The 26,989-nt window shown below is 38.4% G+C and overlaps 1 protein-coding gene across 2 annotated transcripts in view; it reads left to right on the forward strand.

Annotated features, from left to right (window-relative positions):
* CPED1 (cadherin like and PC-esterase domain containing 1) overlaps window positions 1–26,989 on the forward strand; it is a 155,106-nt gene that overhangs the window by 73,781 nt on the left and 54,336 nt on the right. For both annotated transcript variants that reach the window (XM_027809038.2, XM_027809039.2), the window contains exons 12-16: window positions 504–673; window positions 6,342–6,406; window positions 6,736–6,780; window positions 8,652–8,838; window positions 10,686–10,854. In XM_027809038.2, coding sequence (XP_027664839.2) covers window positions 504–673; window positions 6,342–6,406; window positions 6,736–6,780; window positions 8,652–8,838; window positions 10,686–10,854 — 636 coding nt within the window. The remainder of the gene's footprint in view (window positions 1–503; window positions 674–6,341; window positions 6,407–6,735; window positions 6,781–8,651; window positions 8,839–10,685; window positions 10,855–26,989) is intronic.

Below are 26,989 nucleotides of genomic sequence, written 5' to 3' on the forward strand. Positions count from 1 at the left end.
TGAAGAAGTGGTGAAAACAGCAAGTGGAATATATAATCTGGCATCTTTTTCAAACTTCAATTGAGTTCATTTTTGGAGAACAGAGATGGAGGAATAACCATCAGTGCCTGTGAACAGGCAAGGCAGTTAATGAGGGAAATGGCAAGAACTGAGGAAACAAAAATCTGTAACTGGGTCTGTTATTCAGAAAGCCTGCATAATATAAGGATTTCTTCTAGATCTGCTGGGTATCAGGGCTGGGAAATGATGAGGCTTTCTGAAGAGGGATTGAGTCTAATAGATCTGGAAGTCGAATCAGAGGCAAAGGAGTTAGACTTCCATGTCAATAGTAGTAATCCTGATTTGCAAGGCTGGGCTAGACAGTCCTTTTCTACATGTGGGGGAAAGAACACTAAAATATATATCCATGCATATGCTATATACACTGTCTTCTAATAATTGCACTACTTTGCATTTTACAAATATTATAATGTGCAGTCTCTAATCAGTGTCTCTCTTTTCAGCTTTTCCCTTCTGCTGCACCCAAGATTCAAACTTTCCTGCGTGACCTTTATCACATGGTAGACCCAATGAGGCGGCTTGGTTCAGTCCTGACTGTGCATTGGTTGCTTTCCAGTTTACTTGAACAATTCCAGTTCATGACTAAAGAGGCAAATACAAATCTTTCAGAATGGTAAGATAGCTATTACATGATCCATTGAGGGTAGTTCCTTAAATTATATTAATTACAGTAGCTCCAGTGAGCATCACAAAATTTTAAAAAAAGTAGATGCAGGTGGACTTACAACACTTGAGATGAAGGTCCATCATGGAGCAGTGTCAGCCATTCTGCTGTTAGAGTTGTAGCTAGATTTCTACATAGGACAGTTTTGTCCCTTTTCCTCTCTTTCTGATACAGAGGACTCTGGGTTAAAAAATTAATTAGAGCTACAATAAATGTTTTTTTAAGAAATATGAAGTAAATTAAGTAGGTTGTTTCTGAACAATAGTGAACTAAAACTTAGGATTGCTTACCAGGGTTGACTGTCTTTTAATTTATTCACCAATCAAAAGCAAAATCGTGAAGAAAATATAAAATTTCAGGTGAAGATTTTTCCAAAAGGGACTAATAATTTTCTGTGGCTCTAAATTTTCTGTCCAACAAGTGACAGGCTGAAGAGCATAATAGTCTGAGAATGTAATTTTAACTTTTTTTAAAAAGCTGGGAAAATATTGTAATGACAAGGTTAGATCCATTGAGCTTCTGGCGAGAAAATTTAACATTCATAAGGAGGGAGGGAGAAAAGAAGGAAGAAAAGGAGGGAGGGAGGGAGGGAAGAAAAGAGGGAGTATGGAATTAATGGAAAGAAGAGGAAAAGTTGTAGGATACATATGTTTAGTCTAAAATTTGTAAAAACGTGGGTTTGGGGCTCATTATCTTTTGGTTAATGATATTTCATATGCATATATGCCATACTTCTTTACTGATTACACAAACAAGGGCTTTGGAACAGAGGCACGTTAGACAGAATGTGTGCTCCATTCCACTGAATCTCGAGTTAAACGTGTGAATGACAGTATTTTTTGCATTTTGCTTGGAGAATGCTGTAGTGACTATATAAGGCATCTGTAATATTTTTTAAGTTTTAACTTTGTTCCTTATTGAATTGGGTGCGGCTTTCAGCAAGTCAGTAGTTATCTATATGTTTGTTTAGCTATGAAGTAGAGCTTATACTTTACCACTGTGCTAGGTAACTGTTTATTAGTGTTTTGAAAATACATAGCTCCATGAATGTGCTAAGTATTGTTGTTACTGCTGGCCACTCCATGAAAAGTAACTCAAAGATGCAGCTGCTTGCATTCATGTGTGAGCCCTTGCCCTTTTGCCGAAATATTTAGGTTTGCATATCAAAGCATACCAACCTTTGGCAGTTTTCTGTTCTAAGCTGTGCCACTCACTCACTTTGAGCAAGCCCCTTGGCCTCTTTTTTTTCTTCAAGTTGAATATTATTGTATGTGTATAAATATGTAGAAGTGCCATTACCTTTCTCCAAGGCATGGGCCAATCTGCTGCCTTTCACTGTATTTTTCCGAAATGGCTAAGCTAACAATGCTATTCTGTTTATTCACTGTAAAAAAACCATGTGTTTTGACATTGTTAAATTGTAATTTTCCACTCCTATACCTACATGCATGTGATGGTGATGCATGTGTCAGATATGCAGGTAATTGTACTTAACTGCAAGGAAGAAAGAGTTTAGTAGAGCTTACTCCCCAGATAACTCAGGTATGCATTCTCTTTGAGCTTTGATTAATCTTTTTTGAGATTCCCAACTTTGATGAGTTTGTATATCAGAACACTTTTCCTGAGTTTCTTCAGTTAAAGTGAGGTTGTTTTGTTGGTTTTTTTTAACAGTTCTTATTTCTCTGACTATGCAAAATTGGTATTTCCATTTACAAAATCCAGTGATATGCATAGCTAATTGTCCAACCAGACAAGATACTTATGGGAAAAATAATGACTTCTGAATTAGGTCATCTTATTCTGTTCACTGGTTATGAATCCATAGGATGGAGACAGGATTTAAAGAAGTTTCTTGGTCTACTATTCTTAACCCATTTCATCTACATGACTAGTAATGAAATCTTAAATGGTACTAGTGTACTCTGTGAATTCCTTCCACAGGAGAAGCAAGAACTGTAGAAACTCATCTCAAACTATAATGAAATGGTTAGAGCCTAGGTTAGAAAGACTATCTCCAATGCATTGGAAAAACATATGAGAAAGTTCTTTGAAAGTGATGGAGTGGTACTTTTTAACATATGCACTGAAATCAATTTTCTGCATTGTTTGTGCACTGTTTTTCAACTCTATTCAGTTTCGATTTGTGACATGACTTAAGACATACATCATTATTGCCTTTCAGAATAGTGGCTATGAAGTATCATGGCAAGTATGTTTGACTGTGCCAGACAGCAGGGTAGCATGGGAGAATCAGATTAGTGAGAAAAGCTAACCCTTCTGTATTTGCATAAGACAAATTCTTAAGCAGATTAATAAGGTTGCAAATGCTTTTATGAAATCAAATTTGGAAAAGTGTTACTAGCCTCTCGCGTGCAAAGTCAAAATAGAAGCAGTAGCTGTCAAAATGAATTTGGACTGAAAATAATTTACTGGAGTTTAACTTGGTCATGCTTTTCACCTGGGCACTTTAAGAAACAAACATGGTTTGGTCTATGGGGCAGAAGAAGACAACAGCAAGGAAGTTTGGATAAGATCACCGATCTGCAATGGGAGGAGTAAGAAAGGAAAGGAGGAAAGGAGAGTGTCAGTTGAGATTAAGTGCCAGAAAACAAATCCCACTCTTGAGTCTGCAATTTTGTATTTCTCTTTTGAAGATAGGCACAAGATAGTATGGTGAACCAAAGACCTTCATGGAAACTTTGTGACTGAAACCAAGCAAACACTACAAACTAGAAAGTTCACGCTGCCATTTAATCAAACAGAAACAAATTGCTCATGATCACATCTCACAAAATTACCTCCAGTGCCTCCTCAAGAGATACCTACAAAACATAATCTAAAGAAATAAAATTCATAACTCTACTAAATCCTGAAATATGGTCTCAGTGTTGACTTTACAACCAATTGAAAATTGCACTATCCACAGCTAACACATCCGTTGGAGGCCCCAAAAGTGACTAGATTTTTTCCTTTTTGTATTTTAATCTTATGAAAGATATCCCCTATTTCTATACATCCTTCATTGCTGATGTCTCTGATTGCTCAGACCATCAGATGACATTACCATTGCTGCTGTCAGTCCTCTAGATTTCTCCTTTGCTGCATCAGAGAGATTCCTAAAGGACAGGTTCACTGTCAGCAGTTTGGGATCTTTCAAAAGGTACATTCACAAGCATGGGCTCACCTAGGGTACCTGACGTGCAGTCATTAGTTTCATTAGAGCTAATTGCAAAGTGTGTAGGCAATGTGCACATCTGTGCTTGATAGCTCCTCTGAGATACTAACAAGGGGCCACTGAAACAAATAAAGGACCCTTCTTGAGTATCAGCATGTGAAGGAAAGGACTCTGCAGAGCCCAGGATCCCAGCCACTCCCTTCCCAAGGGAATGCTTCATAACTGCATCGTTCCTCAGCCTGCTGAACTGCAAGGAGCTTGAACAAAGGAAAACTTATGGTTCTGATGATTAAAATCCCAGTCTTCAGCAAAGATAAATCATGGAATCATAGAATCATTTAGGTTGGAAAGGACCTTTAAGATCATGGAGTCCAACTGTTAACCCAGCACTGCCAAGTCCATCACTAATCATGTCCCTTAGCACCATATCTACCTGTCTTTTAAATACCTCCAGGGATGGTGATTCCACCACCTCCCTGGGCAGCCTGTTCCAATGCTTGGCAACCCTTTCAGTGAAAACATATTTCCTAATATCCAACCTAAACCTCCCCTGGTGCAACTTGAGGCTGTCTCCTCTTGTCCTGTCACTTGTTACTTGGGAGAAGAGACCGACCAAGCCTCCTGTCAGGTAGCTGTAGAGAGAGGTAAGGCCTCCCCTGAGCCTCCATCTCTCTAGACTAAACACCCCCAGTTCCCTCAGCTGCTCCTCACAAGACTTGTGCTCCAGACCCTTCCCCAGCCCCGTTGCCCGTCTCTGGACACGCTGCAGCCCCTCTGCTCCCTCTTGCAGTGAGGGGCCCAGAGCTGAACACAGGGTTTGAGGTGCGGCATCACCAGTGCTAAGTGTGGGGGGACGATCACTGCCCTTGTCCTGCTGGCCATGCCAAAATCTGAGTATCTTTTTGTAAATACAATGATCTGAATATCTTTCTGTAATATCATTTCTAAATATTACATTTTGATACCCTGTGGTAATTAGATAAAGTTATTATATATCTCTTAATGTTGTCTGATGATAACTACAATCTCTTTACAGAGTCGATACGTAGAGGTCAGGCCGTTCCTCTGGGAGCAGGGGCCTTGCAGTGGTGGTGGTTGCCACACTCCTGAGGTGTTCTCTGGCTAAACCAAAGTGACATTTTATAGAATTAAGACTTTTTCACAATTAAGAAATTGTGCTTTCACCTTACAGTAAAGTTTGGGACTGGGCAATCAAACAGGAACAGTAGAGAGAAAGGATATGTTTGATGTGTGTTAGCCACGACATCCTTGGCAAGCAGAAAGAGAGGTGCAAAATGACTTATAACTTGGAAAACAAAGTCTCTAATAGTTTAAGTGCCTCCTCTGAAGTAGGTTATGAATGTGCATGAAATTAGGGTGGTGTCTAGACACTGCAAGCTAAGAACTACATTTTCATGTGCACAGAGACACACAGATCTGCCAGCTACTTCTTTCCTTATCTCATTGAGACGATTCAGAAATCTCTGTTTTATTATCAGACAGTTCACCTTTTACCGTTACTAACCTCGATGCTGCTTCCAGCAGCTCCTGTGAAACATTAAGTGATGGCTGATTGCACAGAACAATATTGCCACCTCCCTTCCTTGGCACAGACAGTGACTTTGTGTCTTTTAAAATCCAAACTGAATGTGCAGCAGTATCGGGGAAGAAGCTGCTTTATGAGAACTTCTATGGAAAACACTGTGAGGAAAACACGTGAAAGCTTTAAGAAATACTAACAGACCTCTGAAAAGGTCTGTTACCCAGAGGTCCAGTACATGGATTGCAGAGAAGCCTACTGCCTTTCTTCTACTATGCTCCCAAAATGCTATATGAAGGAAAAAATCTGCAGAGTTAGCAATATGGGTGCTACTAACATGTTAATGAATTGCTGTGATTGTCTTTTTTCACTGAGGATTTATATCTATACTCTGGATGTTGATTATGTGATTTGTTTTGAATTAGCAAATGAATCAAGATATTCCATTATATCAATTCATGTTATTGTCGGTACCGATACTTACCTTGACACAGATCTTCATTTATATTTAATTATTTTTGAACAATGTCTAACTTTAACCTCAATTATATACAAAAAAAGCATTATACAAACAGTTAAGAGATACAGTTTGTGTTATTTTATTCTTGGCTATATCCACTCTTCTTTTTCCCAGCAATTCAACAACTGAAATTTATTTCTGGGTTTGGGGTTTTTTTTTCTCATGTGATATGCTACCATTTATTATGGAATGTGTGTTTTCTGTCACTTTCATTAAGGTAATACTGCTAATGCTGGGATCATGAATCCAAAAGGTTCATCTTTCAATGGGGAATATTAAAATACCATGTGGCCTGGGATGCCATATAGAAATTTTTGAAAAATTTTCCATGGTTTCTGTTCCTTCTATTTATGTAGAAACATGTCTGCTATTGAATTGACAGGAATTCTCAAGAAAATGCGAGTCCTAAGAAGAATGTTCCTTCCGACTTTAGGAAGAATCATAAAGGTAAGAAATTGGAGTAACATCTTTTAAATATGGTATGTTTTCCCTTTTTGTACTACTTCTGATAATTGGTATGATTTAGATTACATTGTTTTGCATTCCAGCTGGAAGGTCTTGGCTTATTACATGTAAAAGACCAGCTTCTTCTTTATCTGTGTAAGTTCTGCTGTACCCGTGAGCAGTGTTCATGAGCCTAAAGCAAAGATCTAACACTGAAAAGAATAAAAGTACACTGTTTTTTTATAATTAACACAACGAAAATTCCTTCTTTGATAGGACTGCGAATCATGCTTAGATCAGAAAATTATCAATTGTTTCTGTTTACCTTTCAGCATTGCATTATTCCAGTCAGACTAAAGAAAGACAATGCAGTTATGGTAAGTCAAGGTCTTTCTAGACCACTGAAGGGGAAGAAGAGAGATTGCTTGAACAAATTTATTGGGATTTTCTACGTAACCTTTCAGTGAATTGAGTGCCTACAGGCTGTAACATAAAAAAAAAGAAAAGAATTTTTAAGTAGCAAAAATGTTTATGAATCACTCAGTGATTGGGCTATTGTGTTAAATAAGCCTCAAGCAACATTAAGCATTGCTATACGTGCATATTAATGTGAATATTCCAGCACTCATTGATCCCTTGCTGCACTTAGTAGACTTTTGCCCCATATTTCCAAGAACTTTAGCACACATTTGTTCTTGTGGAATAGCCTTTAAACTTCTATGGAGTTTAATCAGCCTTATATAAGGACAGTCTTCAGCTCAGAAGTGGAGTTTTGAAGAGCTGGTTAAGAGATGAAGAGTTTTCTAAAATATCTGCTTGTAGAAATATTTGAAGTATGTTTAAAGATATTTAAAGTATATTTGTCTTTGGTGGGAGCAATGCTTTCTGCTGCCTTCCTCAGTAACACTTTTTCTGAGGGATCACTTTATAAATATGAAACAATTGCTCTGTGGTAGAAAGACTTTTCTACCCATTGAGCCTCATTTCCCCTTTGTTACTGATGTCATGGTGCCACCAGGAACCAGGAACTGTCAGTCAGAAACCAGAAATGCTCCTGGGCTGGCTGACTGGCATCACCATTCCAACTGCAAGAAAATTAATTTGAAAATACCTCGATTTATTTTATTTTGAAAATTCCTCCTCATTTTTTAACTAGCAGTGAGAAAACCTTTCTATGCAAGGCGCACAGGATCTGGAGAACTGTTTATAATCATCTGTAGAATTTTTAAAAATACTTTCTTTGTGTCAACTTACAAGCTTCAGTTCTAGCCCAAATTCTGCTCTTCCACTGGAACAACTTCCTTTACATTTTAACACATGCAAAAGAGTGCTGAAATTGCCCTGTTTTTTTCTCAAGGCAGATATTTTGGGGTAGAAAAGGCCCACATAAAACTGCTTGCATCCCTTATGACCCTTTCAAGCCAAGTTTTAAGCCACAAATTTTTTCAGATATCATAGTAAAAGAGTTTCCTGGCTGGCATATTTTCTGAAGCACCCAGTTTTAAACATGTACTGGAGAATATAAGTGGAAAGAAAGTTTGGAACATGCAATTATACTGTAAATCTGAACCCAACAGGTTGGATTAAAATATTTGTCATAATTGGGTTGCCAGCAAATAATTGTTCTCATGAGTCATTTGGCAAACACTACAAAATAAAGGATACATTTGAGCAAATAGGATTTGATTGTGGAGATTTCATACACAGGGTAGGAGCTCGAATATGTTGATTTAGGAATTTTAATAAAACATTCTTCCAACTGTACTGCAAATGACCCCATGGGTCTAGATATCTCCATGTGACTCGTTCTTATGAACAGCAAGAGTATGTCTAACTTATTTTGATTTTTATTGGTAATTACACATGTGCATAAACCCTGTACACAGGCTGGTACCTAAGTAGGTTATGAATTTTGGCCTAACTCTTCTTTAAGTTTCAGTTAACCAACTGGAGACATGATCTCCCAGACCTAATCCTTGTATTTTCAAAGGCTTACTCAGACTTTGAGTTTTGTGACTCTGGCTAGAGTCATGGGGACTGAATGATTAAAATCCCTCCAGGGTCTAAAATTTTATCTCACGTGCCAATATAAAGTCCATTAAGACCTTGCAGCAGGATTATCAGTCTCAGAGTGACTAGGCATTAAAAATCTTGCCACTGTACATGTTATCAATCTGCCAGAAGTTGTGTGTTACTTAAAAATGTTCATACATTTCACAGTTTTTTCTTTGATGCCTTCTTGGAACAGATAAAGATACCCTATCTCATATCAGGCAGATCTTCACCAGTCCACAGCTGGACTTGAATCCTCAGTTTAACCCAAAGATCAAAGAATACTATGCAGAAGTCCCATTCGACATGGTGACAGTGAAGATAGGAGCAGAACCCTCTAACTGTCAATGCCAAGTACACCTTGATGAGAAGAAAGGGCCAAGGTATGAGCAACAAAATAAAAGTGTAAAAACTAGAAGTGTCCTTACCTTTTGGATATATGTCAGAATATTACAGAATTGGTTTGTATTTCCAAAAGCACAGAATGCCTATAGATTAGTTATGAGAAGGTCAGAGAGAGTTCAACACTCAGAAATTTGTATTTATTTGTCAATATCCTGAAGGCAATGGTAATATGTTGTCAAGCCATAATTAACTCTAGCTTTATGGAGTGCACGGTTGCTAGCATCTCCCCCAGCTTCTCCAGTCACTGACAGCATCAAAGCTGGGTGGAAACAGATCATGATTACACTACACACAGTAGACAGCAAATAATTTGAGCTTTCATGTCTACGCCTTGATTTTGTACTGTGGTCTGAGCTACTGCCCTGCTGGGCTTGGTCCCTCAGCCAGCAGTCTGCTTACATGGATCAGAGTAGGGAGCTGGGATCATCTGGGCTCAGCCATCCAGTCAGTTTTTTACCCAGCGAAGGAGACACCCATTCAAGCCATGAGCAGCCAGTTTCTCCAGGAGAATGCTGTGGGAAACAGTACAAAACTTTACTAAAGTTCAGGTAAACATTTACAGCCTTTCCCTCATCCACTTCAGTGGGTCATGTTCTCATTAGTGAGAGTCCTGGCTTATCTGATCTTTTAGAGAAGTATAAATCTGGAGGAAAGGGGAGAGAACAATCATCCGTAAACATCAAGTCTGAGCATTGACCCACAATCATCCATGATGTTTAATTGCTACTATGATCCCTGGCACCATTTTGACTTTCCCAACCAGTTCTCTCTGACACAACAGCATGTGCCAGGGACAATCCCAATACGCATTTTGGACGTCACCTGTTTTTGGATGTTGTGAGGGACAAAAAGTCTTTATTTATCTGTGCCAGGTACCTCAGAACCAGAGAAATGACCTATTTATATACTATCCATTAGTGAGTGGATAAAAGAGAGAGCCAGGACAATGATTTGCTTGGGAGGAAGAATTGTTAACCATTACAAAGCGAGCTTGACTTCATGGCATGAAGTGCCTATGCAACACACCATCTTTTGGATAACTATGAAGCAGATGCTTTGAACTAGAATGTCTGCTAGTAGCCAGACAGTCTGTACAGTCTGTACAGGTCTAATACTTAACATGCTTCTTGTATTTTCAATAAGAAATTAGTCTTGATTTATCATTTTAACAAGTTCCCATAAAATGCTTTCACCCAACTTTTTAGTGTTTTAATGTTAACTACCATGGCAGTCAACATAAATACATGCAAAAAACTTAAACAGTTTTCTTCCTTGTAAAAGGTAAAGAGAACAGCAGTATGTCCTTTACACTGAAAAGTAAAAGTTCTGCATGTCCAGGTTCTGTGTTTTTCAGCATTTATTATTTCCCTGCTAAGGGAAGAAGAGCACAGTCCAGCTTTGATCTTGTCTGTCACTGAGCAGTTTGTCTGGGATTCCATCACATTTGGCTAGTGGAAAATTTCAGTGGCTAGCTGACACCTCTGATCTCATTTGCCTCCCTGCCGACTTCACCATGAACTTGGACATACCAGGAATTATTGGCCCTGGTGACTTCATTCACAATTTTCATGTCAGAACTGCTGCCAGTGCTACTGAAGGTGTTTTCACTAAGTTTCGCTGTCAGTATTTTGTCTTCCTGAAAGAACTGTAAATTGTTACAAATCTTATTTTACACTGCCTTTGTTTAAAATCAAATGTATTTTGTAAGAGAAAGAAAATGTTAGAAGCCTCAAGGAGCAAGCATGATTTAGCTGTTTTGGATAAAGCAATGTAAATCTTTGTTTCTTTAGCATTTATTCCACTTCTTTCCTGTTTTGCCTTGCAGCATTGCTAACTACCCCCTTGGCCTTGGATTGAACAAAGTCATTGTTCTCGTAACCGATGATTCGCAGCCCAGCCCTCAGGTTGTGAGCAGCTACAAAATCACAATTTATCGAGAGGATCGCCCTAGTCTGCCTTTGTTTGATGACTATATGATGTGTGGGTTTGTGCAGGTATTGTGTCTATATTCCTTCGCTATACAAATAGTGAATTTAACTGGGTTTTGTTCATTCAGTAGTATAAATTAGGGTACATGGGCCAAAGTTGGTGTAGAGTCAGTTTTGTTGAGATTAGAATCTGAGTTCTAAATGTTGTAATTTTATTAAATATAGCATTTACACAGTATTTTGAACGTATGAGGTAAGCAAGTCCAGCATGAGTACCTGTTACGCTTACCATATATTTGAGAGCTGCAGGTTAATTAACCCTTACTTTGGTCAGCCAAAACCTAAACCATCAGAGAACTGCTGTTTCCTTGTGAGAAAACAGTGACTCCATACTGCACAGTGGGCAGACTGCAGTTTTCATAACTATCTATCTATGAAATTGGAGCCATGAAGATCCTTTTAGCAGGAAAAATGTTTATGATGAAGGTATGTTTATCAGTGTTCCAGACAATTGCTGTTATATAATTTATGAATGAAAAGTGTTTATTCTAGAAGACAAATAAACACAATGGAAAAAAACCCACTGCTGGTTCTGAATGAAAGGTTGATTGTTGCTTGCATCACATTTATCTTAATATAAGTTTGGGAATGCTAATAAATTACTCCTAACAGTCCTTAGGAAGCAGTGCATCTCCTGAATGAAAAAAATGGTGAAAGCCTATCTAATAGGGCTAAAAAGGGGCTGGGGAAGGGGAACTCAGGCTGAATTAGACAAAAAATTGGAAGAAAGATAATGAAATAAAGGAACAGTGAAACTTTCAGTTAGTAAAACTAAGGTGATAAATTCTTTGTAAGAGAAACTGGAACACAGGCTGGAGCAGAGCTGTTTGGCTTCCAGTTTGAGCACTGAACTTTGGTACTTGATATGGTGGGCAAAGATAAGCCAGTTGATGCAAGGAGAGGAGTGACATGGTAAATAATAATCAAGGGCAGTGCATTTTTCTGTGGGATTTTAGGCAGATGAAAAGATTCGGTGGGCATATTCTAATATCAGAGCATACAGGAGGAAATATTTAATCACAATTAATTCTGCAACCAGGAAACAGGGTCTTCAAAACCATAGTGTTGAAATGGCCATCCATGTTCATGTAAAATGTCTAATCCTACCTTTATTTATCTTCTTTATGAAGATCTTTATATATGAATATATCCTTTTCATAGAACTTACTTCCCTTCTCTGGTTTCTTTCTATATACTGCAGAAGAGGTTGGGAGACGAGGGTGGGAGAAGGCAGAGCATTTTATGTGATGGGACAGATCAAGAGGGACTTTTTGTTCTTGTAGAGAAATAAACATTGGGACTTAAAAAAGGAGCCAAAAAGATTATAAATGTTGATAGCAAATTATATGTTGACAATAATTATCCCCATCTGCAAATCAGAACTGTCAGAGAAAATGTATGTAGTAGTCATACCCTACTGACTCTGATCTGAATGCCTGATTATGTTGCTGTCTGGCCTTCTGCCTATTCTTTGTCTCTTCTCTTACACTTATCTTACAAGCTCAAAAGGTCAAGAACCATCTTCTCGCTTTTTCTACTGGTACTGGCTCAGCACTAGATCCAGGAGTTGTTACAATAAAACAAATAAGAATAGATACATACAATAAGATCTTGATTGATGCACACAGCAATTTGCCTGACACCTTAGGTGTGGATTAGTATGAAAAAGAGAGCAGCAATAGGTTGAGCTGAAGTTATATTATTAGGAGAACATGCTGGGTGGAAAGATGTAAGGAAAGCTCCTTGTGTTCTCCAATTTAGGGCATGTACAGGAACTCAACTTCATACACAACCTCCCACACTAGAGTTTACACTGTTAATGTTTTTTTATAGCATTTATGAGACAGAGTATGAGTCTTTGAAGCACTGTGAAGGCAAAGAGATGTAGAATGATAAAAATGAAATGTGTTTTAGAAGTTTCTTTTGATTTAGCACAGTTTTCTGCTCATCTGTGACTAACTGCTCTCTAATTAATACAATTGTTCAGAGCTAGGGAGGACTTCAGGAGTTTTAGAGCAAAAATTAGATGAAAAGCATTCTTGTGGTATCTAATGAGGGCTGTGAAGATACAGTATGAGATTCCAAAACAACATTTTTTGTAGATATGTTAAAGGCAAACTTATCAAGGAGTGCATTTAAAAAACAAACAAAGGCTGGAGCTAGAGATAAAGATGGCATTCTAAAACACTCAACCCCCTGCATTTTTTTCCCCTTTTCCCTATTTTCTGGAATAGAATTTATTCCCTTTTACTAAGAGTGTTGTTTTTATCACTACAAAACTCAGGTCTTAAATAGCATCATTACATTCTGCTTTTCATACCGGAGAACATTATGTGCTCTTGCAGGGTGCGTTAATACACCCTGATCAATGACATGAATGCTTGTTCTCTTAGTAACAAGACACCTGTTTTAGAAGCAAAAGGATAAATACAGCGTGAACTGATGGAGTCTTCTTTGGACACTTGACTAGGCACAACTGGGATCACACATGGGGAGACAAAGGTCACTGACAGTGGTGTGGTCTTTCTCACAGAAGGCTTCAGTTAAAATTCTAATCCAGCGACTTTTTTTCCTGACTTTCTTTTATGTTTAATCCCATTAGGATATTCAGGTTTCACTGCAAGATGATACTATAAGGAAGTTTACAATAAAAAGACAGGGTGTGGGATGTTGTTTCCAGTCTTCTAACAATTCTCATGCAGTTGAATAATCCTGGATTAATTTCAAGGCTATTGAATTAAGAAGTGTATCATTCCAAGCCTTGCATCCCCTAAAAGGAGAAAAAATATTGTCCTCTTGACTTTTTGATAGCAGCTATAATATCCTCATTAAAACCAAATTAGTAAGGGACAAACTGTGGCATCACCATAGCACCTTCAGCAGCTTTATTTGCCTTTCATTGTGTGTTCTGCATTCTGACAGTATTGCTTGGACTGCAGATGGAGTCCTTATTGGTTTGTGCTTTAACTTAATTTTGTGCAACTGTTGACAATATTCAAATTAAGTGTCCTTGAAAGAAGTGGTGCCGTTCCTTTATCACCTGTGAGGCTGTGATACCAAGATAGGCAGACTACAAAGCAAGCAACAAAAAACAGTGAGCTCTTGAAACAGGGGTATCAGCATTACCCTCAAGTGAAAGATCCCAGACTACGCAGAAACTGCCATAAAGGACAAAATATTTTATTCATCCATGCACTGCCCTTTATCTTTAAAATGCAAACAGATTTATCTATGCTTCACCTGAAATGTGTGGATGCTTTTTGTTAATCTTTGCCTAGTTGCAATCTTGGAAAGTAACTGGTGATGTGCTTAGGGAACATTTTTTGACACTCTGAACTTATGTACCTATAATGTTCTGCTGCCACATGTTTTGGTTTTATGGGTTTGGGTTATTTTGGGTTGTTTGGTGGTGGTGGTGCGTTTGTATTTTAGTAATTCAGTTATTTATTTGTTTTGCATTGGTATTGTGAGTAATGGCTAGCTATTATTGCATTTTATAGCCTGTGTATCATTCGTTTTGTGCATTTGCACAAAACACAAAGAAGTACTTTCCAGAATCAGTGCAGTGCCATGGGCTGATGCTCTGGATGTCCTACAGTTTTCTTAGGTCTGAAAGGAGAGGAGAACAGCTTCAAAAACTTTCCTGATTTTTATAAACACCTTATTCTTAAATACTATTATCTCTTACATTTTTATAAAAATTTTTATCATACTGTTTTCCTAGAGTTCAGATAGCGTAAGAAGTCCGGCAGAGCTGATAATGAGATACTGGTATAGCATTGCTGACTGTGTAACATCAAATGGCTGCAATGCAGCTGGCAACAAGATGCCAGCAACAAGATGTTGATTTCTCTGTCTACTAGACTTCCATTGACGAAAAAGTAATTAAGACCTAGGCCTAATATAGTAACTATATTTAACTTTACTTTAGTCTCTAGGGGCAGACATGAGAAGACCCTTTAGAAAGGAAGAAACCCTTAAAAAAATCAAACTAATTTCAATTTTGTGTTATGTAAGATATGAGAATAACTTTTTTTTTTCCTGAGTTCAAGTTATAAATTTCCCAAGGAAAATAAAATTTTCACTTAATTTTAAACTGTGTGCTATTACAGTTACAATGCCTTTCATACTAGACAGTACAAGTAAACACTGTCAATTACAGAAACATGAATAAGCTCTGCCTAGTGCTCTAATGCAAAAAATTTCAAAGAACCTTGCAAATATTAAATGATATCCATAACATAAAAAGGAAAAAAAAAGGCTTAGGAGGGAAACAAAGAACTTGTCCTGTAGTAGGACAGGCTTGAAGCACATTAAGTCTCTTCTGTATTTCCCATTATCTGCATTAGATTCAGTGTGACCCCCATCACAAACCACCCACCTCTTCTGTCCTTAGGACATTGTGGATGCCATGCGCAGACTCAGGTTTTGCAGTGCTTATTGTAGCAGCAGCTAACCTTCTTGGCAGTTCTGGGTTTGAGTGTCTTGCATGAAGACACACAGAAACGGCACCTTTAGAACTAAATGTACAGCCTAATTATATCAACAACCAGACTGTATCTTACTTGCAAAGCCAGCTTACTTCCTTTTCAGAGAATAAAAGAATATCCATTATGGGAGCAATCATGCATTGCATTCTTTAGTCTTCTCACATCTAAAGCTGGTGAAAATTTTCTTCAGTGGTTTTGTATTTTTCAGAAAAAAAACAAAAAATGCCCAAACAAAAAAAAAATAGAAAGCATTCTGATTATGGGAAAAAATATAAAGAAAAGCATATGCTTTCATCAGAAGAAGATGTTTTCATTCAGAGAGGGTTATTTGATTAAAAGAGATTGAAATTTGAAATTTATATTGGCATAACTTTTAAGTTAGAGATTTTTGCTATTATGCAGTCCAGAATGCTAACTCTATTTTTTAGGAGGGAGTGGCTGGGAAAAGTAAAAAACCCACTCATTAGTAGATCTAAAATACTCAAGCCTATACTCTAGATTTTTTTTACAGAAACACTGGTAAGAGTATAGTTTGGCAGTAATTTTTTCCACGAGCAATGCCAGCTTAAGCATCCCTTTCCCTGCCTACAGCTACTCATGAACAAGATGGGAGAATTATTGTTTATTTAAATGGGCTAACTTCTAGGATATGGTCCCAATCTCACTATGTGAACACAAGGAAAGGGGTAGGTGTGGGGGCAAGAATGACCAATTGAGCACAGAAGAGTGGTAGTGGGTGCTTCTTAAGGCAGCTTTTGCTTTCTTCATGAAAGAAATTCACATCAAGATTGGTTTTAAAGCTGTTGTGAGTGAATAGTTACGGCTGTGCAGAAAAAAACAGATACCTGGTTTTAAATGAGCAGGAGCTCCATGTTCAGAAATTGTAGAAGTGATTTATGGCTGACAACACACAAAACACTAGAAGTACATTTTCACTGCTATTAATTTATTAAATAAAGTGTAAATTATTTTGGGTTTTGTGTGCCTGCAACCCACTCCCCCAGGAAACACAAAGCAGTGTTCACATAACCTTGAGGAGCAAATATGTAGCAAACTGAATACACTCATTGTTAAATTGGAGGCATTTCAGATGAAAGCCACAAAATGATTAAAGAGCTAGCACATAAATAAAAGGTGAAGGTTTATATCTTCAACTGCTGTATGTCAACATAGTTCAATTAATTTCAGGGGAGCAATTCCAAATTACACTGGTGGGGTATCTGTCCTGAGAGAAACATGTGGCTAAATTCTCTTCCATTATATATGCCAGGCAATATTAGTGAGTGAATTCACTTGCATAAAACTGCTGAATTTTTTAGTAATTTTCTGAAATATTCATGGTCAAGCAACAGCTCAGGAAAAGCTAAAAACTATTTGAAGGTGTTTCAAAGTATTTAAAGATCAAGGGATGTATAATCACAGTTCACACTAAGTAGAAGCATCTAAATCTAATAGCACAGCTTGGTGCTTCTAAAAAGTGTATTTATGAAGATACAGAAGGTAGAGGTGTAAATAATAAATGCACTGAGATAATTTTCAATCAGAGGGTTAATTTCTGTGTGTGTCTTGGAACAAAATGTTTTGCAGAGTCAGCGTATTCTGGCTTTGTCAACTTCTATACCATTGGGGAGAGGCGGCTTGCCATGTTTTCTTAATTATAACAAAGACTTTTGTGACGATTTAAAGCGCTGCTTTGTAAATGAGTCACAGGAACAATTAACCATTGTGAGGGATATTCTTTACTTTGATGCTTTACATTTGTGCTGTTCTATGCTGAAGCCCTTTTGGATCTCAGCATCCGAAGAGATACAGCTGTTAGGCTGGTATCTTGATCAGCAGTTGGTATCTGCTGCTTTAAGGAAAGGTCCCAAAAGCTCAGCAGATCATAGATCTATCCTTTTGGGGGAGTTAATGTCATGCTTTGCAATTTCTCTAGAAATCAAATGTTCACCTCTTTTACCTACACAGTTGATTTCATACATAGTCTTCACTATCATCTGGTAAGGACAGGTTCCCATAATCACTGTTCACTGTCAGACATCTGCCAGGCTCTGAATAAGCCATAGAGACAAAATGGGCACAACCAGGGCATAAGGGGGCAAGAATCAGCAAAAGAATGAGTTTAAGCGTGGAATGAAAATTTGCTTTACAGTTTCATCCTGTATATTCAGTAGGCTGTACCTGACTAGGACTATCATCATACTCTCCAGCATTTGGGGGATGCCACATTACAGAGCCCAAACTTTGAGGCTCAAGACCATGTTGGGTCCAGCTGCTTGGGAAACGCATATAGCCTTCCAGTTCACAGCATTTTGCTTACATTCCTGATTTCATATTAGTTGTGCTTAGTCTTCTCTATATAGCTGTTTCCTGTTTAACATGTGATGCAAGATTAATAACAGATACCCTCCAGGAAACACCTCCAGAAATATCAGGCAGAGACTGAAGAGAGCGGATGTTTCCGTGCAGCAGCTACATTTGTCATTATTACAATGCATTGTACATGGGAAATGGTGTGTTACACAATCGCTAACGGGTAATTTGCCACCAGCACTTTGAGAAAATCCATGTGAATTCAGTGATTCAACAATCTTAAGCCAATAATGACTGCAATGACACCAACAAAGTAATTTTGTTTATGATCATTAGCCAGAAGAACAATTAGCTTGCTATAATAATTAGGCACTGAAGAGAAATTTTTTTAGGCAGCTTTCAGCCTTATTTTTCCTATGCTCCCTTTCCTTCGGCAGCACTCTTGTAATTAAGAACTTCTTAACTCGTCTTAACTTTATCACTCTTTATCACCACTGAATTTATTGACACCAGCTAGTGTTTGTAGCACCTTCTACCTCAGCAATGGCAAATTTAGTGTCTTCTCCTCTTCCTTTCCCTCTTCTGTGTGTTTGCAGTTTAGCAGTCTTACTAAGAACATCCCACCATCCTAGACACTCGGTTAGGTGACTCCTGACTTGAATGAATTGTTTTGCTATTATGCCACAGAAAAATGTCATTAGTATGTCATTATGTGAGGAATGAAACCATTAAAGATAAACCTCATTGACCTGACAGAACAATTCTACTCTTTTGTGTGTTCAGGCTGTTCTCTGCCTTCATACAATTAGTGATGTTATCCCATGGGCATGCATGACACATTAAAGATACAGAAGGTGATCTGCCCAGGAACTAGCCAAGCAGAAACTTGTAATTGCATGACTAAAAATGTAAGGGAGTCAGATTATGACCCATGTGATTGCAACTGGTGAACAGGATCTCACTGGTGATAGTGGTGTGTATGATTGGATATTTCAGCCTTGCGATACCTGCTCCCTAGGGTGCTGCAGGATGGGGAGATGCTGAGACAGATACAGTGCCGTGGATGCACATTCTGTAGACACAGTGCTATCTCTGAGCCTATCGAGGATTGCTGGTATAGACTGGACTAGACTCAGGTTTTTCTGCTTCTTTGACTTTAACTACAGGATTGAAATGTCTTTTTAAATAATAGCATTGAACCATTGTGGATGGCTGTGAAAGGAGACAGACAACAGCAAATGCGGGGTAAGCAATTCAGCTCCTGGGAGAACACTGTTCTCTGGAAAAGCTTATCAGAAAAGCTGTTTTTATGTAATTCTTGTTAGCTATGGGGTGTTTGTTTGTGCTAAGTTATCAGGCAATCATCCCACATATTTAGAATAGATTTTCACTTACATTCCTTTTTTGCTTTTACTTTGGATGATTTCAATACAATACAGGCCCAGTAACACCCCTGGAACCAATTACTAGCTTGCTAGAGAACTGGTAGCAGTAACTTCTGCAGAAGACTCCACATAGCCCAGACTTCTTTGTGTTTGTTCTTGTTTCCTCTCCCTGCCCTCCACAGGGATTCCTCCATGCATTTCTGCCTTGTGGTCTAGCTTGGGTACAGCTACAGGTACAGCTTGATGGACTGATGGTTAGAGCTCTTTAGGGAAAAGAGGGAGCCACATGCTCGAATCACGTCAGCCTAAGGCCAGCCTAGAGGCTGAGTGCTTGGGGGAGATCCTGACCCAGCCTGACTAACCACAGAAAGTTGCTTCCTTCTTTCTGTCTGCCCCTGACTACAGGAGGACACGGATGGGCCCACACCCTCGGCGGGCAGTGGCAGTTCCTAGCATGCGGACCTAAGTCGGGTGCTCTTGAGATGTGCCCTGTATACTGTACTAATGATATTATCTCTTGAAGACACCTGAGGTCTCTAGAAAGGAACAGATGATGTACTTGGGGCCTCCCAATCACCCTCAAACAGCTGGTTTTTTTCCTTGATTCCACAGGGAACCTAGCTCTAGCCATCTCAATCACCATGGTGGGTCAAGCTCTTGCTTTCAGACTTTGTGTTGCCTATATTAACTGTGCTAAGTTAGAGAGTCAAAGTGTGGCTCATAATTTTTCCATGCTTCCAATTTTTAACTGTGCAATATCAGGATATAAGAATTAACTCCCCAGTAAAGAGTAAAGCCTTACAAAGTCTTTGGATGAGCCACATATGCGTGAGAACTGCAAAGTATGGGTTAAGCAGTTCTCCTTTATGAGCTCCAGGAAGTGCAATGACACATTTAAAAGTCCAATAATAGAAGGGGGTGGGGAGAAAAAAAAGGTCATCCGAAGCTTCTGAAGCCTCACTGAAATATTTAGCTTTAAATATTAGTCTCAGTGTTTGCATTCTGTCAATGTGCCTGACTCATGAAAAGTCATTATTTAGAAATAACTTGCACTGTATAACAGCACACAAAGTGTTACAACTGTGATCAGACTGCCAGTTTATAGGTTGCAGCAAATCAGTACATGCATATGGGTAAAGTGTTCTCAAAATAGATGTTGCGCATGCATCTCTGTGTACGTGTTTGTTTTTTTTTTTTTTTACAAGTAGTCATTGTGGTTTGTACTGGAGCAAAAATTATTGTTATAAGGTTAAACTTCAGTAGCTTTGTGTGACACACCAGGGCCCTGTGGTGCTTCAGTTACATTTTTTTGTGAATGGTGGCATTTGTCAAATTCTGACATGACAGCAGAGTGCTGTGGAGCTGTTTGTGCTGGCTATGAGTAAGCTAGTGCAAGTACAGGGAACAAACGAGGTGTCACTGCTGCATGGCGGCCAGGCTGGGCCAGCTCCATGTTAACGTGGTGCCACAGTTTGTTACCTGAGCTTATTCTGTCTGCAAGACTTTCCGTCATGCTCATAGACATATCATGAGCGAATGACCATTTACGAATGGTAAAACTGTCTAGAGCCAAGTTTAGGGCACATGTTGCATGTTGCTTAGTGCCCAGTTGTGCAAGTACATTTCAGCTCTTCCACTTCTGAGACTCACCAAGCAGACTGTTATTCGGATTTAGTAACAGCTTCTGTACCCTTGTTTGTGATGTGTAACAGTAAAACAAGAGAAAAATATCCTTAAATCCAAGCCCTTTGAACAGGGAAAAGACTCTCGTTGACTTTAACGCACTTTGGATCTGACCTAAGTAGGCTTATTTTGTTAGCATGCGAGGTCAAAAAATGAGTCTGCAGAAAAGAAAGTATGCCTACTATCATATCTCCAAAAATAATAGCTGTGCTTTGATCATCTCAGCTTTTGATGCTAGTGGAAATTATTGGTGACATTTTGCCATTGGAAAGCTGTAATGTGAAATAGATGTTATAGGTTGTTATGAAGATAAGGGGAAGACTAATGAGTCATAATGACTCCATAACTCTTCATAGTAATTTGTCTGGTCTTTTAATGATAATCTTACAATTCTGATCTGGTAAAATAAAAGCAAAAAGGGTAGTTCTGCAAGTCAGCCATATGATACAATAGAACAATAGGTATCGAGATGATTTATTGCTTCACTGCATAAAGGCTATCACCTCTTTCAGCTATATGCTCACAACACATTTGAAATTCAGATAGTTTTCCCTGTGCATTATGTTGGTAAAAAGGATGTGATGAGGATGTGGCATGACTGAAATCCTACTGTGGGTTTCATGATCTGGCATAGACGTTTGACCATTTTTATTCTCACTGAAATAGCCAAGGATGCTGTGCCACCAGGAGTGGGTAGTTTACTTAGGCTGTCACATGAAAGCCAGGAAATGGAATAATCCCATGTCTCAGTGAATACCTGAAACAAAACTGAGACCTGAAAATTTTATCACAATATGTGGCAGTCCTTGCATTTTGGGCCTGTCCCAGATAAAGTGGAATATGTGATCACCCTTGTTTAGAAGCTTGAGAAATTGTATGCTTTGTAGACTGGGAAACTATAGCAATATTTAGCCTAATTCTTGTCTCTCCCTAACATGAGTCAGAAGTAGGTGTACATAGGTCACAGAGCCAGAGATGTTTCATAATTTCATCTATGAAAACTTGTGGAAAGTCAGAGTCCAACTTCCTTTCTTAAGGAAAGCAGTGTTCTTGATTATTTTACTTTGTTCCTCAGTAGTTTCTTCTTGTAGAATGTTCTTGAGATCCAAAATAGAAAGTTGTTTAACTTCTTGGCTGGATAGTCAGATTCTTTTCTGTACAGACTTATAAATACATGAAACAGTTTTTTGCTCTTTTTAAAAAGTGAGCTACTATTGGTCTATGTTGCACCTAAGTAAGACAGTGAAAACTTGCTGTGTAGCTGTTTTAATTGTTCTGATTTTGTGTTTATTTAACAACTTGTTAAAGAGTGGTAAAATGAAACATTGAGAAGTATTTGCTATGCAAAATGAGCTTAACACCTGAAGGACAAGCTTCTGCCAAAGTTAGGAAGCCAATCCTCCACTACTTTTGTTCCTTTTGGAATCGAGGTGGGTATAACACACAATCACCATTATAAGGCAAAAAAGGGACTTCAGATTTTATACACTTTTCTTTGTAGGTATCTTCACTGACAAAATCAGGTTCACAGTACATATCTATTGCTATTTCTGTAACTGTAAAATTCTCCGTATCCTACAGAGAACAGTTATTCTATAGTTTGTGTTTCAAAGCTGATCCAGGTCTTTCACTACTGACAGTTCAATTACAGTATTGTTTTCAGTTCATCTCATACACTGCTCTCAAATTCATCAGAAAATGTGAAATAGCCTGTTGAATTTTCCCCTTGATGATACCACAATAGATGTGAAAGAAGAGCCTTCAGCATGAGGCTTCCTAAGTGTTAACAGATCATGAAAATTGGCAACTGTTGTGCCTAGTATCATAATCTGCAAGAGGAGGGCCAGCAATTCCACACTGATGAGAAGAGAGTGCTTGGTGTTTGAGCTGTGGTCACATTTGCCTTTCAAGTCATTTGGGCCTCCATGACACACTTTGTGGGAGAAGAAAGCTAATGCAGCTGTCTTTGTTAATCAGCCGGTATGACCAGCCCCTCCGGGAGGCAGGCAAAGGCAGATACATACTGAGACACACAATCCTTGCTGATTAACAGTGAAAGCTGGTAAAGTTACTCTCTAAGCCTGTCTGGCCCATCAGCTCCAGAAATGTAATTTAGATGATTATCTACATGCCCATTAAACCTTGTGACCCATTGCTAGTCTGTTTGAAGTTTGCCTGCTTAAACTTGCTAATAGGAAGAACAGAAGGATTAACTCAGAGGTCATGAAATAAGAGAGCAGCAAAGATGACAAAAGAGCAGAGAAAAACTTCCTACTGCATGTATTTGGTAAGGAGAAAGAACTACAGTACCACAATCATCTCAGCAGATACTGTTACTGTACAGAGAAGCAAGCTGTCTGCATTTAATATGGTTTTTTGTGTGTGTTTTCAACCTATTTTGTTTAGCTGCACAAATAAAATGTGCTACCTATGTGATAAATGTTGTCAAGTTAGGTGTTTACAGAACGTAATGCAACATGTTGTAAAAGAGCGTGGAACCACTGATGTATAAGTGTTTCTAAGTTTTGCTCAGAATTACAGCGTGTAGATATAAAAAAGGAAGCACTTAATTCAAACCAGTCGCATCAGAGTAGTTGCAGTCAGGTAAGAATCAAGGTCAGTCTCGTTCCCTTTAAAGCAAGAAACTCCAGCCATTACAGGTACTTATGAACTTAAAGTTTATCAATTAAAAGCTTACCCAATTAATCTTTTTTTTTTCCAATTAGTCAAATTGAAATAAATACAAACATTTAATATGATCTGTGTAAATTAGTCACAGGATATTGCAATAAAAGTGGTCACTCATTAAAACTAAATTTGTAGAGAAAAGGTGGGATTCATTGCAGAAAATGGGGTGGAATACATGAGTACCTCAGTAGGGGTGTCCCAGGGGTCTGACTAGTTAGTGGAAGAAAATGAGCTTGAACTTTAAATGGAGTCTGAAGGTCATTTACTTGCTTTTGCATACACTGCTACCTTTGGAATAAAACCTTGCCCTTTCGCTAAAGACACAGTTAACCTACTTGATGAAAAACATTGGCTGGGGCTATATTTCACTGCATTGCAAAGAAGAAAAAGCCATTTCCCTAGTCCTATGTCTGGATCCCTAGGTTTTGTAATATGAAATCTCTTTTTAAAGAATTATTGTGATCTAATTTTCAATACTTTTTATACTTTATTTATATGATTTTTGTTGACACAGTTATGATAAATACAGTTCTGCTTCTCATTTTATTGTGTTGCATCAAGCATGTTTTCCATCTGGAGTCTTTGTACACCTCAAAGTCCTCTAATTTGCATGCACAAATCTATATGACAGAGACAGCAATACGCTAGTGGGGAAAAAATAGAACAGTATTCAGTGCTGGGGCGATTAATTTTAGAACCTGAGACTTCTTTTCTCAGTGCTTTTAGTAATTTTTTTTTGTGGCTGATACTAGAAGCTCAGATACTTGCTGTTCTGAGGCTGATGCTCCGCTTCAGAGCATTCTGCTTCACTTTATTACTCTGTATTAAATTTTATTTACTTTTTAATAAAATGGATCAATTGTAAAAGTCCACTGTAGGATCGCACTGAAGTTGCCTTGCACCTTAATCTGGTTAAAAGTATTCAACATTAGTGTCAATCACAGTTGGGAGCTTCGGTCTGAAAGCATTAGCCTTCATGCATTCCCCACGCTGGCAGTGGTTCTCACATTGAAAAACATATTTTCCGAAAAGTTTTAGGATGGAAACAAATTTCTGTTGCTGACCCTGAGTCTTCCATTGAGTGGCATGTGCTCAGCTGCTTGCAACCAGACTGCTTCAGAGGACAGAAGTTATTCATAAATCTCATTCCGTCAGTGTTGTCTGCAAAATAAAGTAGATGCCAATATCTGCTGGGAAGCCTTGTAGGAAACAGATCAAAGGCTTCTGGAGTTTATTTAAGAAGGACCAGTTGTGAGTGGCTTAATGTCTGAGCATGGCATGAAAAGTGAAACAGCCATGATAATGAGCCACCATACACAGAAGTCCTCTGGGCTTCAGCAAAGAATTTGAGTAGTATGTGGTACAGGTGGGCTCATGTCTCACCCTGTCATTCTGTTATTCCTTTGCCTCTAAATAAGCATTGCCCCCTCTGAAAAAGGGGGAAATTTCTCCTCAAAGGGCCTTCTTCACTTACACGCAGTGCAGTGCTGGCTGAAGATATGTTGTCTTCTCTGGGTCGTTTGGATTAAAGTGTCTGTGAATCTGTGCAATTCACTTAACCTGGGGCCAGTGTTCAGGCTAGCATTTTTACTTAGTTTCTCAAAATGAAGCACATCCTTCAATGTATCCCTGTTCCAGGAAAGAAACAGGCTTGTTTTTCATGAGAATTATCTGGTTTATTTATGCCTACCCCTCCTACGTTCTGCAGGATGCTTTGATTTATAAAATACCTGGAGACAGCTGCAACATCCCTCAGTTCTTACCACTGACAGGTTGGAATACAAACAGTGCTTATGCTTTCTTACGGAACCATCGCTCTTGTGATTTGGGGATTTCTTCTCATTTTTGTCCCATTATCAGCATGGATGGCTAGTACAACAGAAAAAAAAATATCTTAGAAGAACCCCAAAAGTGGTTAAAATTTTAAAGAAGTGCCTATCCTGGTATCTCAAGGTGAGCCCTGCTTCTTAGTCAGCTCCTCTGTTTATTGACCTCGGTGAGATACAAAGGCACAAGCCCTTTCCTGGCCATACTGTGCTCTGATGAGAGAAGTGTTTAGGACTACTTCCAGTCACTCAGAGCTCTTAGACTGAGTTTCTCCAATGAAAGGAAATGCTTCAGCAGAGAAGTTCCCAACTTTCTTTAGCAATGAAATCACTTTAGCAAAAGATAAAGGAACTTGCTAGGAGCTGCCATTTGAAAAGGATCCAAAGAGAAAGGGAACTGGGATCAATTGCCTCCATATGCACTTCTTGTTGCATCACTTACAGTATTACATCTCACCCCAAGCTGCTGATCCCAAAGAGACTGTGACTGTGCATACTTGCCAGTTCTGTGTAAGTGCTTAGTATGCTGAATGTAAGTTTTACACCTTAATGCACCCAAGTGGCACTAGATATATATACCTGTGTTTCTGTACTTGTACCAAACCCTGAATGTTTTTGGCTGCACACCTGATTGGTTAAGGTAATTCCCATGGCCTGTTTCTGCTATATGAATTTCTTCTATGAAGTATGTTTTCACAACTCAAAAACCCTACTGATACTCCGTCTGATATCTGCCTCCATTGTGCTATACCCTTCCTGGTCCAACAGCTTAGTGTTTTTCATGGTATTAAGCTACAGATGAAAATTTTAAAAAGGGATTGGAAAGAAATTGCTTGAGGATTTATCTTCTTTTAATTAAAATAAAAACATTCCTAAGTAAAATTATTATGTAGCTTGCCATAATAATATTATCAAGAGATGCAATGCTTGACAGAAAGGTTACACAACTTTTGTTTAATGGTTGCTGTTGCTTTTATTTTTCTGAGACAGACATTTGACAATTCAGAGTTTTACTGGGAGAGAGGGTGGATGCGATGGAAATTGGTTATGACGTTACCAAAAAAGAGCTGCCAAGTAAATTCTAGGCAAAAGGGAACACTAATAGAATGCAGGAACTGGACAACAATATGGTGACAAAAAAAAGACACAGAGAATACTTGAGGAGAGCTCTAATCCCTATGGCTTGATGAAGTTTCAGAGGGGAAAACATGAAGATTTAGTACATTTTTCTGCAAAGAGGTATGCATGCTTAACCTCACACACTGTGGACATTTCCACTGAAGTCAGTGGGATAATTTGTTCTGAATAATACCATATGTCTCCATCTTTGCAGGCCCAAAGTCTCAAGAAGAGTTTATTAAGTCTGGGATGTGTATAATTGTATCCATGTTCACATTTGTCCAACACTAAAACAGGACAGGCAGTACTTAGTGCTAAAGCAGAAACATATTTGTAGAGCCTATCAGTGCTCATGACTCTTGTCTTTTCGCTCTTTTTCATGATGACCTGCTTTGATATTTATGAAAAATGGCCCTGTTCTTTAGACAGGAAAACACAAATGCTCTGTTTCAATTTTATGTGAATTATTACATTAGTAATTCAGAGAAGCAGATCCATTGATTATACAGAGCTGTTGATAAATATCAAGGAGATGCTTATACGTATATGGGGCCTGAATCCTCTCTTCTGAACTAGTTTTACACTGGAATTTCCTGAAGTCTTTACAAATTGGTGGAACATAATAATCTGTTAAAAT

Source organism: Falco cherrug, chromosome 5 (assembly GCF_023634085.1).
Source record: "Falco cherrug isolate bFalChe1 chromosome 5, bFalChe1.pri, whole genome shotgun sequence".
Lineage (NCBI taxonomy): Eukaryota > Metazoa > Chordata > Aves > Falconiformes > Falconidae > Falco > Falco cherrug.